Source organism: Rutilus rutilus (assembly GCF_951802725.1).
Source record: "Rutilus rutilus genome assembly, chromosome: 11".
Taxonomy (NCBI): Eukaryota; Metazoa; Chordata; class Actinopteri; order Cypriniformes; family Leuciscidae; genus Rutilus; species Rutilus rutilus.
In genome coordinates, this window is record NC_140216.1 from 30,321,736 (window position 1) to 30,338,530 (window position 16,795).

At 36.0% G+C, this 16,795-nt stretch overlaps 1 protein-coding gene across 3 annotated transcripts in view; it reads left to right on the forward strand.

The window, feature by feature from the left end:
- Positions 1-16,795, forward strand: part of grin2da (glutamate receptor, ionotropic, N-methyl D-aspartate 2D, a) — a 77,995-nt gene that overhangs the window by 53,689 nt on the left and 7,511 nt on the right. For all 3 annotated transcript variants that reach the window (XM_084423539.1, XM_084423540.1, XM_084423541.1), the window contains exons 5-11: positions 3,775-3,889; positions 5,112-5,317; positions 7,669-7,837; positions 8,145-8,298; positions 9,241-9,366; positions 9,601-9,830; positions 12,917-13,077. In XM_084423539.1, the coding sequence (XP_084279665.1) occupies positions 3,775-3,889; positions 5,112-5,317; positions 7,669-7,837; positions 8,145-8,298; positions 9,241-9,366; positions 9,601-9,830; positions 12,917-13,077 (1,161 nt within the window). The remainder of the gene's footprint in view (positions 1-3,774; positions 3,890-5,111; positions 5,318-7,668; positions 7,838-8,144; positions 8,299-9,240; positions 9,367-9,600; positions 9,831-12,916; positions 13,078-16,795) is intronic.

A 16,795-nucleotide genomic window follows, 5' to 3' on the forward strand; every position in this document is an offset into this window, starting at 1 on the left:
TTAAAACACGTTTTTTGTGAATGGCCGCTTAGAACATTCCTGCGTAGATAACTCTATATAACCCTAAAGGCCCTTTTTGGGGATCATAGGGATGTTAAATGTGCATATAAGAATTTTTAGGCATCACAGGTGAGCTTGAATATTCCTTCATAGACAGCATTTGCGGTCTTTTCAAAATTACCCTTTGAAACTGCCCATGATTCCCCGAGATTGAAAGTACGCCCAATGGAAACACGTACATTTAGTTAAAACTCCCATATATCGCAAAAAGGTTTTTACCCTCGCATGAGGTGGTTTTTCAGGCAATTCAAAAAGGGAATATTTCGCAAAACTGCAATGGAAACAGTTTTTGCGCATTTACAGGTCACCTGACGTAGATGGCGCGGTATGTTTGGACAGAAGACGAGACAGAGTTCTTCATTAAACTCATAAAAGACAAAAGTATTACGGGAATACTGGATTCTAAACATCAAAAAAATGCCACAATTGATCAAGACCTTGAAGCAGATAGGAGGGAGAAACACCTCATATGTTCCAAGTATATTAAAAATAATGGCTAGTGCGGTGGCTGAGATATGCGTAAACCTACCAACATCCGTTGCCATGATTTTTGGAAGGACTTATCGTGAGAGGAAAAAATGACGTTTTAGTCGCATAACACCGGTTAATGGAAACACTGTAATTTCGCAATAGTTTTTTGTCGACAAAAATCTGTCATGGAAATGCGGCTTATGTCTCAGGGTTTGGAACACCCTCTCTCTTTTATGACTTTCACTTATAGGGTAACCATATTGCCAGTGTATAAAGTCATATTGAAACTGCTTTGAGAAACTGTCTTACACACACACACACAGCTGCAGAGGGCAGTGCCTCTGCTCATCACCATACTAATGCCGCTTTAATGGACACATTAAAACCCTTGGAATGTTTCTGATGTCTAAACACCCTTGTGATGTTTAAACATTCAACATTTCTCCTTATCCTGTCCTAGTGTGTGTGCGCCTCACACTTTTCCCCCCTGCTTCCTCTTCCTTGTGTCTCCAGGCCTTTTCATTTTACATTCTGTGTGACAGTACATCACTGCTACGTTTCCATTTTGTGTCAGGCTCACGCTCGCTTTTTCCTTCCTCTCTCTTTCCCGTCTTCATTGTGATGACACAAGTGACATCTGTATTCCGCTACGTGCTGTGCTTTAGGTTGTTTGTTCACCCCACAATGTAAGGCATTAGCGGAACACATGTAATGTCAATGGCTGCGTCGCTATGACAACCATGCAGGGGTCTAGAGCGAGGGAACGAGGAAAGTGTGAGTGCTGGCATCGCAGACTCGAGGTTGTTAAGATTGTCACGCTCTCCATTGCACTCTCGTAATGAGTGAGAGATAAATGAATTACACCGGATCGGACGTTTTCTTTAATTGCCGATCCGGAGCAGATACCGTGTGTGACGGATCGAAGAAGTTTGAGAGTGATTTAGTAAACTCGATTATGATTCACTTGTGCTAGATCCAAGTGTGCATGGAAAAAAAATGTGCCATGAAAAATGAGCAGTGTCATTCATAATCTTCATTCCGTATTCCTAAAAGTGTTTAGTGTGGCATTTCAAGATGGAGGACTGAAGTTTGGCTAAGCAATGCCGCTCACATTCTATTAAATGGGGCATTAAACAGAAGTGGGCCCGTTGCCGTCATTCCGACCAACGCTTTGAAATGAACATAATCTCTCGTATATAGATCCTGTCATAAATTATGGATTAGATATCAAATGCAATTTCTCCCAAAGACAGAAGTGGAAAGACTTATGAGACGCGTCTTATGAAAAACGAGCCGAGCATCCCGTGCAATGGCGGGCTACAATAAAAAAAATGAAAAACGAGCTGGTTGAAAGAGTCGTTTTCTCTGGCCATTACCGCATCACCAGTAAAAAGAAAACTGCTGACAAATGCCTGATGAGAGATGCAGCTTACACATGCGGAGGGGAGAAAGATACTCTGTTGTGATGTTCACGTTTCGCGTCCCTCTGTTCCGGAGTTTCAATGCTACTCTCATGCTCCTAGTTGTCATGGCGACTAACAAGAGCATCTCAGCAGCATCCTAAGAGCTCCAAACACTGAATATTGAAAACAAGCCACTGGCGAGATGACTGCCGTGTCCTGCCGCCGATCTGGAAGTGTGATAAAAGTGCAGCCGGAGCCGTGGCTGCAGTGCTTTAGGGCATGTCATTCATCCTCCATCCAAGACTTCCTCTTTTTAAGATTCATCGATTCATTCCCTCTGTGAAGTTTATCCTTTGTTACCCATGTTTGTTTGTTTTTCATTCGTCCATCTATCCAGTACAATTTTGTCTGCATAAATACAATTTTCATGCATTTATTCTTGTTTTCATTTATCTTTTTGTTCTGTAATTATATTCCATGAATCCATTCCTAGTCACTCATCCAATTTTCCCTCTCTATATAGCTACTCATTCACGGTTTCATTCATTATTTTTACCCTTTAAACATGAAATTGTTCGTCTTAACTCTCCTTCATATTTTATCCGTCTAGTCCTCTTCCTTTCCCTCTATTTATTCGTTCTTTCATTTATACATTCATGAGGTTGATCCTTCAGTAGGCTTCATTTTTAATTTTTTTCATCCATGAGTCCATCTACCCTTTCTTCAAATAATGTCCCTATTATTTTTTTATTAATTCATCACACACACACACGCACATGCGCGCACACACACACACACACTCACACAGTGTTGGGTTCACAAATTACAAGTTACTGTGAGTTAATAATGTACTTAGATTACTTTTTCAAGTAAAGAGTAAAGTAATGCATTACTGTTAAATTTACAACAGAATACTTACTTTTTCAAATAAATAATGCAAGTTTTTTTAGTTTAAAGTTTTTTTTTTTTTTTTCATTTATTGACTGACACCTCCCCTGACACATGCAAAGGCGTTGTGTGCGCTGTGTTAACATGATGGTTATTATTAGTTGTAGTCTAATGTGATCACGCATTTACTCATCTCACTTGGATAAAAACAGCTTCATTATTCCTCAAAATGAATAAAAACTGTAAATGCAAACATAGAATATTATGCAAACCTGCAATAATTAGATTTGTTAATTAATACAAATATACATTATGTATTTAATCACATTTTATTAACCAATGTCTTTGCTGCTGATGTTCGATGATCCAATTCAACCAACCATTTGGTGTGAAAGGATCTTTACATTTGTCAAACATTTTTTTATGAAAAATCAATTTAAGCAAGTCTCGTCCAGGTGAGAAAAAGTAATACAAACATAAAATAACACATTACTTTCCATAAAAAGTAACTATAACGTAATTAGTTACTTTTTTAAGGAAGTAACGCAATATTGAGTATATATATATGTATACACACACACACACACACACATACTATATATTACTATATATTTTTTTTTTTATCCATCCATACGGTCTATTTTACTCTGTATTGATTCATTCATTTGGTTATACCTTCAGTTTTCTGTCATTCTGTAAATGAATTTCTTGTATAATTATGTTCCTTGAGATTTAGTGTTGTCATTTCTGTTTAATGTTCAGCAGAGAAGGTTTACTTAAGTCCCTTAAGCATTCAGCACAAATCACACACACCAACCCAAGTGGAGAGGTGACTAATGGAACTCCCATCTATCACTCTTTATCTCTCGCTGCTCGCTCTCCTTCTCTTTATCACTTTCACTCAGACTCCTCCTTTATCACCCTTCTCTTTTTCCCCCTTTTTCTCCTGCAGGTTCTTCAGTAACATAACTCTATCTGGACGGGACTATTCCTTTAATAATGACGGTTATCTGGCAAATCCGCTTCTGGATGTTATCTCCTACACTGCAGGAAGAAGCTGGGAGGAGGTAGGGGTGGAGCCATTAGTATGCTTAAATGTGTTTAGATATTCATGGTTATCACTGAACTCTTTTAAATGCAGCTTCCAAGTGAGTTCACATTTTGCCTTGCCATTTAAATGCAATATAATTGAACTGTGAAGAATGCATTTGAAACGAAGCGTGTGTCGCATACAGAAGGAACTGAAGTGCATCAGATAAAAAAATATATGCACATTCACATTTTATTACAATACATTTTGTGCAAATCAAATCAAGGAAGTTGAGGTCATATGGTGCTTTTTCATTTGAATTAATTTTTACTGCATTGAAATTTGTGTTTATAAACATAACTATCTTTATCATTTTATTGTGTTCTTTTGTACTTTGTACATGACCGTATTAACCAGTAATTTTCATATTCAGTACTTTTAGTACATATACTTCTACATATGCAGAAAAATGGTCAACCTACTGGACACTTAGTTTGTAAACTCTCTCTCTCTCCCTTATTAAAAACTTTAAATTCAGGGTAAAAAAAAAAAAAAAAAAAAAAAAATTATAAAAATAAGTAGTCTGCACTGCAGTTCATACCTGTTAATGTTTTACTGTATTTTTCTTAATGTTCCTGTTTTTCAATAACTTGTCTGTTATTTTAAATTACTCTCAAAAGGGAAATTGTTAACAGGGCAGTGCAATTGAGTGGCAATTGCAAATAATTGCACATACAGCTTTTTTCTGCCAAATGTCAATAAGCCATGGAAAAAAAGTATTTTTGCAGTTTATTATTTATTCATTCACTTTTTGACAGTTTGAAATGGCTGGTTTCAGAACTGCCAAAAGAGCTGCAGAAAAACGTAAATCATTCATTGTTGAGCTAGTACAAAAGTCTTTCTTTTATTTTTTACATTTAATTGCCATGTTCACTGACAGATAGTTAACACTTGAGATTGGGAATCATGTGAACTTACAAAGGTGTCATGCTGCAGTAGCTTTGAAAGGTTTGGGTTTTACGTGTCTTTTTGAAAGGTAAAATAGCTGTCACTTGGAAGACAGGCATTTTCTGTAGCTTCAAGTATCTAACTTAATAAAGTCGGGACTACATCCACTAACGATGTAAAGAATGTCAGAAACCTGCCAACACCAATCATTATTTAACATCATCAAAGCACCATTATGAAACATTTTGCATCTGTCTTAGGTCTCAAAAACTTGTTTGTACCATTTTAATGGCGTCTTGCTATTGTTGTAGGTGGGTTGGTGGGAGAATGGAGTGCTGCGTCTGCGTTACCCGCCCTGGTCCCGGTACGGCCCCTTCCTCAAACCTCTGGATGATTCCCAGCACTTGCGCGTTGTTACTTTGGAGGAGAGGCCCTTCGTCATCGTAGAGCCTGCTGATCCCGGAACAGGCTCCTGCATCAGAGACTCTGTTCCGTGCCGTCTGCCACTCAACAACAGGTCAAGGTTCAGTCTGTGCATTTTTAGACTAGAAATGTTCAACATTTTGAGGTTATCACTTTAGCAAATGTGGCAGTGAATATGCAGATGTTGCAAATTACATTCACATTACCCCAGGGGCATTAATTCCCCGTCCTGTCGCTAGCACTGATGGAATTTAAATAAATTAGAAATTCACGTAGAAATAGAAGAGGTTGATCAATGATTGTTCTGTGTTAGAGCACTTTACTTCATTTACCTTATTTAAATGGAGAATTTCTCAAAACTCTTCCTGGTCTAGCATACAGAGCCTAAGTGAATAGCAGAAAAACTGTAAGAATAACATGCCCAGGTGATATTTCACCTCAAAATTAAGAAAGATAATGGAAATTAGATTTCAATTAATTAGATTATGATTTTAACCAACTACATTTTTGTAGTTTTTTCATGACATTTTCATTATAATTAAGCATATTTACCGTAAATATGCTTAATTATAATGAAAATGTCATGAAAAATGTAGTTGGTTAAACAAAATCATAATCTAATTCATTAAAATCTCATTTCCATTATCGTTCTTAATAATTAATCCCACAGATTCTCGTTCTCATTTTTGGAAAGATGTATATGTTTATATATGGTAGTTATTGCAGTGGCGAATCTCATTTGATTCTTAATGAGAATTACTAAATACTCAAAAGTAGTTACGGTAATGACAGTAAGGGGAAATGTACGTAAAGGGGTCCTATTATGCCATTTTACCAAGTATTGATTTTGTTTTTTGGGGGTGTACTAGAATATGTTTTAATGCTTGATTGTTCAAAAAATGCCTTCTTTTTTCACATATTTTACATTATTACAGCTCCTCTTTCCCTAGTCTGGTTGAACGCGTCGTTTTTGATGAAGCCCCTCCTTACGAAATACGAAATGTGCTGCGATTGGTTAGCTGGCCCAGTGTGTGTCGTGATTGGCACCGCTTAGCGCGTGTTCGGGAAATGTCCCGCCCCTCCATAACCAAGAGCTCTACTCAGATGTAAATATTAACGATGACGATTTGAGCCCGATTCAGACTCTGACAATGTTAACAAACAAGAGGAACGTGCAGAACGGATTTCAAGCATGGACTTTGAAACCACGGATTTCACAGCATGTTTCAGAGTGGTATATTTTTTGGTTTTTGTTTTTCTTATATATCAGATGTTATCCACCATTTAATCATATTTGTTGGAAAACTATGGTAATACAAACAGTAATTAATCACAAAATCACGGATAATTTTTCTAAGGGGCAGTCTTACAAAAGCAAGAGCGTACAAAAGCTACAGTAAACAAAACATCTATACTGTAATGTTAATTAGCAGGCTAGCGGAGGCAAAGCTTTGGCCTTCGTTTACATCATAGCTATCATAGCAGCTACATACAACCTATAATTGGAACTGTTACTAGAAAACACAACTACAAATAAAAGACATACGCATACTTGCAAGTTGTGATCCCGGGTCAATTTGCTGTTTATAGATCATAAAATCTTTTATTTGTAGTTGGGAAAATGGGAACTGCTACATTTTTCAGGAGAAGCTTTTGAGCATAGCCTGCATTGTACTCTCTTCTGGAAGCTGTTCTCCGTAAAATGTGCAGCACACAGGAAAACATTGAGGTTATAATGTTCAGGAACATTGTTTAACATAAATTTTGAACCACTCTAAGTTCGTCAGCCTTAGGACAAACTTTTTCCGGGACGGAAAAAAACAGGACAACACACCTCATCTTCCCTAGAGCAGCTCAACCGGGCCTCGTCAACTTTTTTGCGTATTCCGTGGGCGGAGATTATTTAAATGAGGAACATTATGACTTCATAAGATCCGGAAAAAAGGTAAAAGTTGATTTTGTTAAATAAAATATCTCCCTTTGGAGTGGTCTTTGAGCTTTGTAACCTTGCGGATCTTTTTTATTCTCAAACAGCAACATTATACACTTACTAAAATTGAAAAAGCGAAAAAGCATAATAGAACCCCTTTAATGTGCAATAGTCACAATCTAAAAAAAAAAACATTTTAAATATTTTTTGTATTATATTTTTGGTTGAAATATGGAATACAATATTTAGATAAATAGCCTATTTCTATTTGATCAAGTAGTAGTGCTGGTTTTTAAAACAGCAGAACCATTTCCTTTAAGAATCGTAATGCTTTATGCTGACCCCAGATCATGTGTGTTTGCTTTAGGTGACACAGCACTGAATTCTAAGCAGGGATGTTCATTTAGTTTCTTTGGCCTGGTTTCTCTACATTATTTCTTTCTTTTGTCACTGTCCCTTTTCTGTTTCTTTTTTCCCTTTCTATGTCTTTCTCTTCTTCTTCTTTTCAATTACAGCATGGTTGTTGAGGGCATTCAATCCATGAAGCACTGCTGCAAAGGCTTCTGTATTGATGTTCTCAAGCGTCTGGCTAAAATAGTGGGCTTCACCTATGACCTCTATCTGGTGACCAATGGCAGGCATGGAAAGAACATAGATGGAGAGTGGAATGGAATGGTTGGGGAGGTCAGGCCCTCATCTTATCTCTTGACTATTTATTGACCCTGATTTTATTATCACAAAGTTCACTGAATTCAGGTCCAAACGTTTTTTTTTCTTTCTTTTTTTCTTGAATTGTGACACAGATGAAGCACCAGGCTAAATATGCAAGCTAATGTTCTTGAATATAAATTATAAACGTATCATTTCACTTTTTTATATGTCCAAACTATGCAACATTCAAATAATAAAAGTTAGTTACAATCTTGACAAACCTGTTCACTTTTAATCCACTTTCTCTGTTCGTAATGTTATTAGCCTCTTTCCCCACCAGGTGGTGTCCAAGCGGGCCGACATGGCGATCGGCTCCCTGACTATTAATGAAGAGAGGTCAGAGGTCGTGGAGTTCTCTGTTCCGTTTGTGGAGACTGGCATCAGTGTCATGGTATCTCGCAGCAACGGCACTGTGTCACCATCTGCTTTCCTCGGTAAGAAAGTAGGAAGGAACATCAGACTTCATTTTTGCATTTAGGCATTTGACAGACAATATCTGTTTCCTTGGGAATCAAACCCTTGACCTTGGTTTTGCCAGCACTGTGCTCTACCAATTGAACTGCAGGCTTCATATTACTTCTGGTTTAGTTTTATATCATGTTGCACACTTGCCAAATGAGGATTTTTTAAATGTTAAGCTGGCATAAGGAATCAAATTTCCTTGACAGCTAATTTTGTATACAGATAAATGCATTAACAAATGACAAATCAGTGACATCTATTGGGTGATTAGAAGCTTGAGATAAAAAGGAGAAAATATGATATATGCTATTATTCCTAATTAAGAATGGTGATATGTGAGAAAGGTCTTTAAGTCTTGTGTTGTTCCTGGCTAGGTGTGTAGCACCTACTGCTCTGCGTTTGTGCGGAATTATTATTATTTTTTTAAGCTTGCAAAGAGGCTATTAAATAGGCTGTTTTATTCAAAGTCATTTAGACTGGTCAATTAAATTGCAATTAAATTAAGGGAACCTTATGGCACGCGGAGGGATAATCGCAGAAGCACGCCCCTCCAGTCATGCAAATGGATTGTCAAATCTGCGCGTTATCGCAGGTTAAAATGTCACACTTTAATAGCATGTATTATAGCACCTAACTTAAAACAGGCTGTGTGACTATGAGGAATAATTACCTCAAAATTTACTTTCAGATGCAAGTTTATTTTAATAAAGTTCAACAAGCACTTTATTTTAATTAAATGCATACCTTTTTGGCTATTGTCACGTGCCAGTGATTATCCACGTGTGCCATGGGTTGCCGACCCCTGCTAGACTTATTGGCACAAAATACAAAAACATTATACATGGAGCTCAGAGGAAATATAAAGTGTTTTGAATGTCATCTATTCATTTGTTTTTGTTTTTCCACTATTGTAGAGCCGTACAGCCCAGCTGTGTGGGTTATGATGTTCGTCATGTGCCTGTCTGTGGTGGCTGTGACCGTATTTATATTCGAGTTCCTCAGCCCTGTTGGATATAACCGAAGCTTACAGAGCGGGAAGAGTATGTTATTTCTATATTTTAAGGTTTCGCTCTAGGCGTTTCTTGAATGCAATCAGCAATGAAAGATTTGTTTACAGATTGTTGTTATCATTGTAAGCATGTTCCACAATTCACCTCGAGCTATCTTCCCTCTTCTCTCATGTGTCTTACTGTTGTCTCTCTTTACACTTCCTGTTATCACATGTCATAATAAGACATGTCTCATTTGGCCTTCCTGTGTTTTTCTTCTCCCAGAGTTAGGAGGTTCAAAGTTCACCATAGGGAAATCTATTTGGCTGCTATGGGCTCTGGTGTTTAATAACTCTGTTCCGGTGGAAAACCCGAGAGGCACCACCAGTAAGATAATGGTGCTGGTCTGGGCTTTCTTTGCTGTCATCTTCCTAGCCAGCTACACCGCTAACCTGGCTGCTTTCATGATCCAAGAAGAATACATCGACACTGTATCGGGCCTCAGTGATAAGAAGGTAGACAGTAATATGAGTGATTTAATTAATTACAAATGTCCCTCTTTTTAGCTATTACACTGTAAAAAGTGAACAGTTGGATCAACTTAAAAAAATTACTTCAATTGGTAACACCTAAAGAAATTAAGTTTTCTCAACTTAAATTATCACGTTTTAGCGTGAAATTTTCTTTTTTAAGTTGATCCAACTGTTCACTTTTTACAGTGTACGTTGAAAAATAATGGCCTGGTTTCACAGACGACTTAGATTAAGCCAGGATTAGACCATAGTTCAATTAGAACAATTAAGTAGCTTTTATAAACGTTCCTTAGAAAAAAAAACTTTACTGGTGTGTATCTTGAGACAAAACAATGGCACTGACATGTTTTAAGATATGCCAGAGAAAATTGCTTTTAGTTAAAACAGTTCAGACATGCATTTTAGTCTGAGACTAGGCTTAAGCCTTGTCTGTGAAACCGGGGGAATGATTATGATTAGATATGTTTTATATTTGTGTAATAATACATATTGTTTGCAAATAAGATAATTGTTATATTGAGGTGTTTTCAATGTATAATTGTATACGTATTTATCATTTATAATCATCATAATGTATCTACCACTATTGAATATTTAATTGTTTCTCCCTTTTTCAAGGTTTAGATTACCATTTAGCACTAACTTATATTGATAGATCATGGTAATGCATAATATTGTGATGCCTAATTTAAAAACAAACAAAAAAACATTGTTTGGTTTTAACAATGCAGGGTATAAATCAAGTATTTATCATATCAGCAGTCTAATTTTAGTATTATTTATATACTACAGTATTTATTAACTTATTTATATACTACAGTATTTATTAACTTATTGAATTAACTTTTTTGTATATTTTCAGTTTTAGTCATTTTAGTACTTAAACTTATTTCATTTAGTTGCCAACTCAACATTTCTAATTTTCGTTAACCCTTTTTTTTTTTGTCATTTATAATTTATATTTTATTTTATTTCAGCTTTATTTCAGTTAAAACAGTTGGTAACACTTTCTATGAAGCCCAATTATTTTTTATACCCCATTTATACTATATTACTATTCTATAAATATATTTATAAAGACTCATTAAGACCTATACTGCTTTATAAGAACAGTTATAGTTTCATTTATATTATTTTTATAATTACTTATGTCATGCATTTGCTTTTTTCATTTGCATGCTCATAATCCATTATACACTGATTTATAAATGATCAAATATAAAATAGTTCCAGAGACACTTGTTTGCTGTACTAATTAGTTATCAGTTATGTATTTAATGGCTAAAGTTTGCATTAGAGGTCATGAATGGCAATTTTGATTTGTTAAAATCTATATCTCAGCCATATGCATAGTATTGCTTATAGCAGTTTGGAATTATACTTAAAAAAATATTGTTGCAGTGTTTTGCTAGTATGTAACATTAAAAAGGATGATTTTTTTCCCCAACTATTTGTATTAATGATTTCTGTGTTGTTGTTTTTTTTCATTATTTTATTACAGGAATTATTGTTCATTAGTTACATTTACACATCTTCATGATTTCTTAACATTTGCTTTAGGAAAATTGCATCCTATGTTTTCACTTTATTTAAAGCCATCAATGATGCATTTATAGAGGTTAGTAACTGTATTATCACTTACAATAAGTGTTTATAAGATCACTGCTATTAATAACAATATCTCACTTATTTGACAGAAATAATTAATAATATTAAAAAAGTCATTGTAACCATAATATAATAACATTAAAGCAATGCAGGTTGCATCTTTATAAATACATTCATGGATCCATATGACATACGACTAATTAATACTTATAAATCAGTGTATAATGGATTATAAGCATGCGCATTGAAACAGCCAAATGCATCTATGCGACTTATAAGTTATTATAAAAATTATATAAATGTAACTAACTGTTCTTATAATGCAGTACAGGTCTTAATGAGTCTTTATAAATATATTTATAAAATAGTAATACTTATAAATAAGTATAAATGGAGCTATAATTCATTATAAGCATGGACTTCATATTTCTTCATACGTCATATTGCTATGAATGGTACACTGAAAAAAATGAGTCGTTGGATCAAAATAAAAAAATTACTTATAACTTGTTACAAGTAATCGGTTTACTTTAGCTCAACGTAAAAAAAAAAAAAATTGTACACATCACATTTCTATAGTCGATTGAAAGTAAAAAAAGCTCTTTCTACCAAAGAGATTTGTTTAATTAGCATTAAATTATAAATTATTATAGAAAGTGCAACGCACAATATGGTGGAATAAGTCCCGCCTTCTAAATAAAACAGCCAATCGCTGATTGATAAAGTCACTGCAGCTGCCGTTAGAAGCTCCGGTTGCTATAGAACAGTCAGTGTTCTGAGACGCATGCTTAGGACTGCACGTGCGCATTGGCTGGTCCAGCCTGAAAAATCTGCTTTTTTTTAACGCTATTTGAGAATAAGATTTCTCAGATTCAAATCTCAGATTTCATTGGTGATTTCAAATTCTTAAATATATTCGTAAGCTTGGTGAACAGCTTTAGAGAATTTGATGAGATAAAGATATTTCAAAGAGATAGGAGCTGCACTTGCATGACTGAAATAGCTGTCCGAGAGGCATTTCAAAGATGGCCGCCGAGTGAAATAACTTGTCTAAAGGGACTTTGGTATTGGTCACAATTTTAATTTCGGTGCATCCCTATTTACTGGACCTAAAGTGTACTAAACTGAGCTGTGAATTTTGTATATAAGCTGAAATTGTGATTTATAACAATAACTGACATCACTGTAATATGGTCACACACTGTTAATCTTTGGAAACTGAACCAGACATTTGTTTGTGTGGAGGAGTTGGGGCCAAATTATGCAAATAAATCATCGGCCTATAATCACATAAAGCAATGATTTGATTTTCATTCTTTTAAACCCCCATTAGAACCCCCCCCTCCCCCCTCCCCCCTCCTCATTGTTAGCCAAATGATTAATTAACTAAAACTCAGAGGCCTAAACTGTAATCTCATATTTCAGAAACCTAATGAAGTATCTCCCACTGTCGTTTTCAGTTTCAACATCCCACAGATCAGTATCCTCCCTTACGATTCGGCACTGTCCCAAACGGGAGTACGGAAGAGAATATACGGAGCAATTACCCCAACATGCATCAGTACATGGTGCGGAACAATCAGAGAGGAGTGGAAGAAGCCATCGACAACCTTAAAACCGGGTGAGTGAATGACGACCAGTGTTAAAGACAATATAAAAAGGATACGAATGACTCTAAACTCTGATTGGGTGATCCAGGTGTACACGCACTCTCGGAAGAATCTATAGGTTAATCCATGTGCATAAACTGTATCTATAATGAGCATTTTACATGGCCAGCTTGACAAATAAAAAAATCTTCCAAACTCTAGCTTCAATCCTGGCTTTTCGTCTCCATTTCCAAGGAGGGTGTGAACTGTGAAGATTGACTTTCATCCTTGGTGCTATGTCACTGGAAGGACCAAACATTCAGCGGGCATTACTATCACCACAGGATACTACTTATTTAACTTGATTTGTTACAGTTCTTGCAGGGCGAGCATGTTTTTGATATCTCTCGCTTACTCCAGTCAAACTTCATTTATTTTATTTACGTTTTCATTTCATTTATTTATATTTAAAATGTATTCATGTAGCAGATGCTTTAATCCAAAGTGACTTGCAAGTGAGGAACATCACAAGCAATTTGTTATAATGGTGCAGTAACTAGTTACACTACCGGTCAAAAGTCAGTTAGGTTTTTTTAAAAGAAAGTAATCATTTTATTCAGCAAAAAATGCATTAAATCATTCAAAATTAACTGTGAAGACTTTTGCATTGTTTTAAAATAATTCTCTTTCAAATAAATGCTGCTCTTTTGAACTTTCTATTCTTCAGAGAATCATAAAAAAGCATCACGGATTTCACAAATATTAAGCAGCGCAACTGTTTTCAATACTGATAATAATAAGAAATGTTTCTTAACCCCTTACCAGTCACCCCCAATTTTGGCAAGTGCTGCATACATGAAATGCCCAAAATAAAAAGGTTACTGCTCATAAGTAATTCTGAATAGAAACATAACACACATACATTTAGAAAGCCAACACTTGAGAGTTTATAGTTCAAGACTCAAAATTAACCAGACTGTTATTAATATTGAGATATATAAGCTCAAACATATTTTGAACTAAAATAATCTGGGATCACCAGTGATCCCTGACTGGTAAGGACACCAAATCACCATATTGGAATAATGCTTTGCAATCACAGGAATAAATTACATTGTAAAATATATTGAAATAGAAAACTACTTTTTATTTATTATGTATTAAATATTTTTTGTCAAATAAATTTTCGAACGTGACGTGACAGCCCTACTTTATTGTAGTCTCAGCCTCTGACGTCATGTCCACGAACTGATAGCTAAACGTCTAATGCACATGGCACGCAAAATTGGAAACACTTCAGGAGTTTCAAAGCTGCCATCTGATTGGTTGAATTCTACCGGATTTCCGGGAGTGTCGCATTCTTTAAACAAACCCCCTCATGGAGGAAAGCTGTTGTGTTTACAACTGTGACAATGAGTACTTATCAGGGTCAACTAAATGCTGGATTTTCAAAAGTACGTGAAGTTCGCGGCATAGAGTCTTTAAAATACGTCCAAGAATTTTACACACCGGTCAGTTATTGTAGGGACCACAACATACATTTTCACGCCCCTAAACATGACGAACAAAAACGAACTGTGATTGGCTGCTTTACATGCCCATCAGCCGGTCTCTAAGCGTTCCTTGGCCAATGAAAGCTGCACTGGAGTTCGGATCTTCTGCCATCAGCCTGAAGTTCTGGCTACACGAGACTATCTTTATAGTAGCAGAATGTGTTTCATTAGTGTCATATTGAGAGTGACCACAGTTGTGGCAGCCTTAGTGTAGAGGCATTGGTGGTATTATAGTTTTCCTGTAATGGTGCTTTAATGTGTCGAGTCAGTTGACACCACTCTGCATGATGCTAGTTTAGGAAACAAAACTTTTTAAAAAAGCTTTTGTCAGACTTTGTTATACAAAGCAAATTTGCCGTCATTCGATTTTCTTCTGGTAGTGTTTATTCATTTAAAGAAGCAATTCTGCACTTGTGCATTATTCATTTGCTGCTCCGCATCATAAGATGCCATGATGGTTCCACAATTATTAAATAGTAGTGTAGTATCAACACGGCCTCACTGCCCTTGGATCTGTCTGCTCGAGTCTCAACTCAAGGCCCTGCATTATGCATAAAAAGGGTGTGAATATGCGTCCCATTTCAAAAAAAGGTTATGCTTGCAGGCTAGAATATACACCTTTGCAATTTCTCGTGAAGATTTCATCTGTCGTTCATCAGCACTTGGTTTGTATAATAGTTGCAGCCTGCAGAGTGAGTCTTTCACTTTCAAGCCGCGCAATTCAAGGCAGGCCTGCCAGCCAGGCCACCATCTAGGTGCCAGCTGATTCTCAAAGGCACTTGTTTACCTCAGAAGCCTACCTATTTCAGTGTTGCACTGTGGGGTGGTATTCTGCACTATCAAACACCTGTCTGTGTGTGTTCTGTTCGTTTGGTTTCACCCTTACTGAAATGTGTGACTCATTTTCCCCCAAGGGCTCTGTTTTGTTGGATTCAACACTTCTGACAAAAGCTTCCACCTTGAATGCTAATGTGGCGCTTGTTGGTCTTAGAGGGCCAAGTTGAGCTTGTTAATAACCTCAAGGTGTTCTTAGCAGGAGTTTGAAGAGTACCCAGTAATAAGCTGTCAGTTTGGGTTTTTGCTGCAAAGACGTTGGCATGTTACTAGGTGGGGGAAATACGATCAAAGAAAGGAGGCATTCCAGTGCACCTGACTCTGATAAGGCACAATGCTTCCTTGACTTTTGCAACTTTCTTTTATGTCTTGACTGTAATAGACTCACCTGCTAAATTATTTAGCACTGTGAATATGCATTAAGAAGATTAAAGAGGATTGTTGCATTATTTTAAGAACGCAGGTGGTGCCTGTAGATGCAGATGTCCCCTTTTTTGCCTGTTTTATCATGCAGCAAGGTGGATGTTTTAGTCTGATTGCTTAGAAAAATAATTGCAAACTGTGGAAGAAATATGTATTTGTGTAACACAGCACAGCCACAGCTCAGATATCGCGGGATACTTGCAGCCTGCCAATCTGGTCCCAATTTCAGGTGGGATTTTTTTTATTTGAAGACCAGTGTCTCCACAAATTAGTCGTCCTATTATGCGCTGCTCATTTCAGCGAGGCGCACAGCCAGACAATAACAACGTTCTTTGGTGCTATTCTGCAAAGTGCTTGTGCGCATAAATTATCACATTTATGGCAAAGAAACAAAACGTGTCTCAGAAAACTCTTGAGGTATTTGATAAAACAGAGTATTCATGGATGAAGTAGCTCTTTACTTTAGGCTTATTCATGCTTCCCTAGGAGCTTATAATTTCCTTTTCTTCACCTTTTAATTTTTTTTATATGTTTAATACTGAATTTTTAGCAGTATTTTTATTACTCGTCTTCAGCGTCACACAAATCCTTCAGAAATCATTCTAATATGCTGATTTGATAGTCTAGAAACATTTCTTATTATAAGTGTTGAAACCAGTTTGCTGCTATTTTTTTGTGGAACATTTTTGTTTCAGGATTTTTAATACATTTAAAGTTTAAAAGAATGGCATTTATTTAAATATTTTCTTTTTTAACAACAAAAAATTCTTAACTGTCACTAATAATCAATTTAATACATCCTTGCTGAATAAAAGTATTCATTGCATAAATAGAAATTAAAAAATAAAACTTCTGAGTGGTAGTGGAAGTTTTCTTGATAGTTATTCTCTGCTCTGAGATATTTTGAGTAAAATCTCTATGAAATTATAAAAAAAATCAT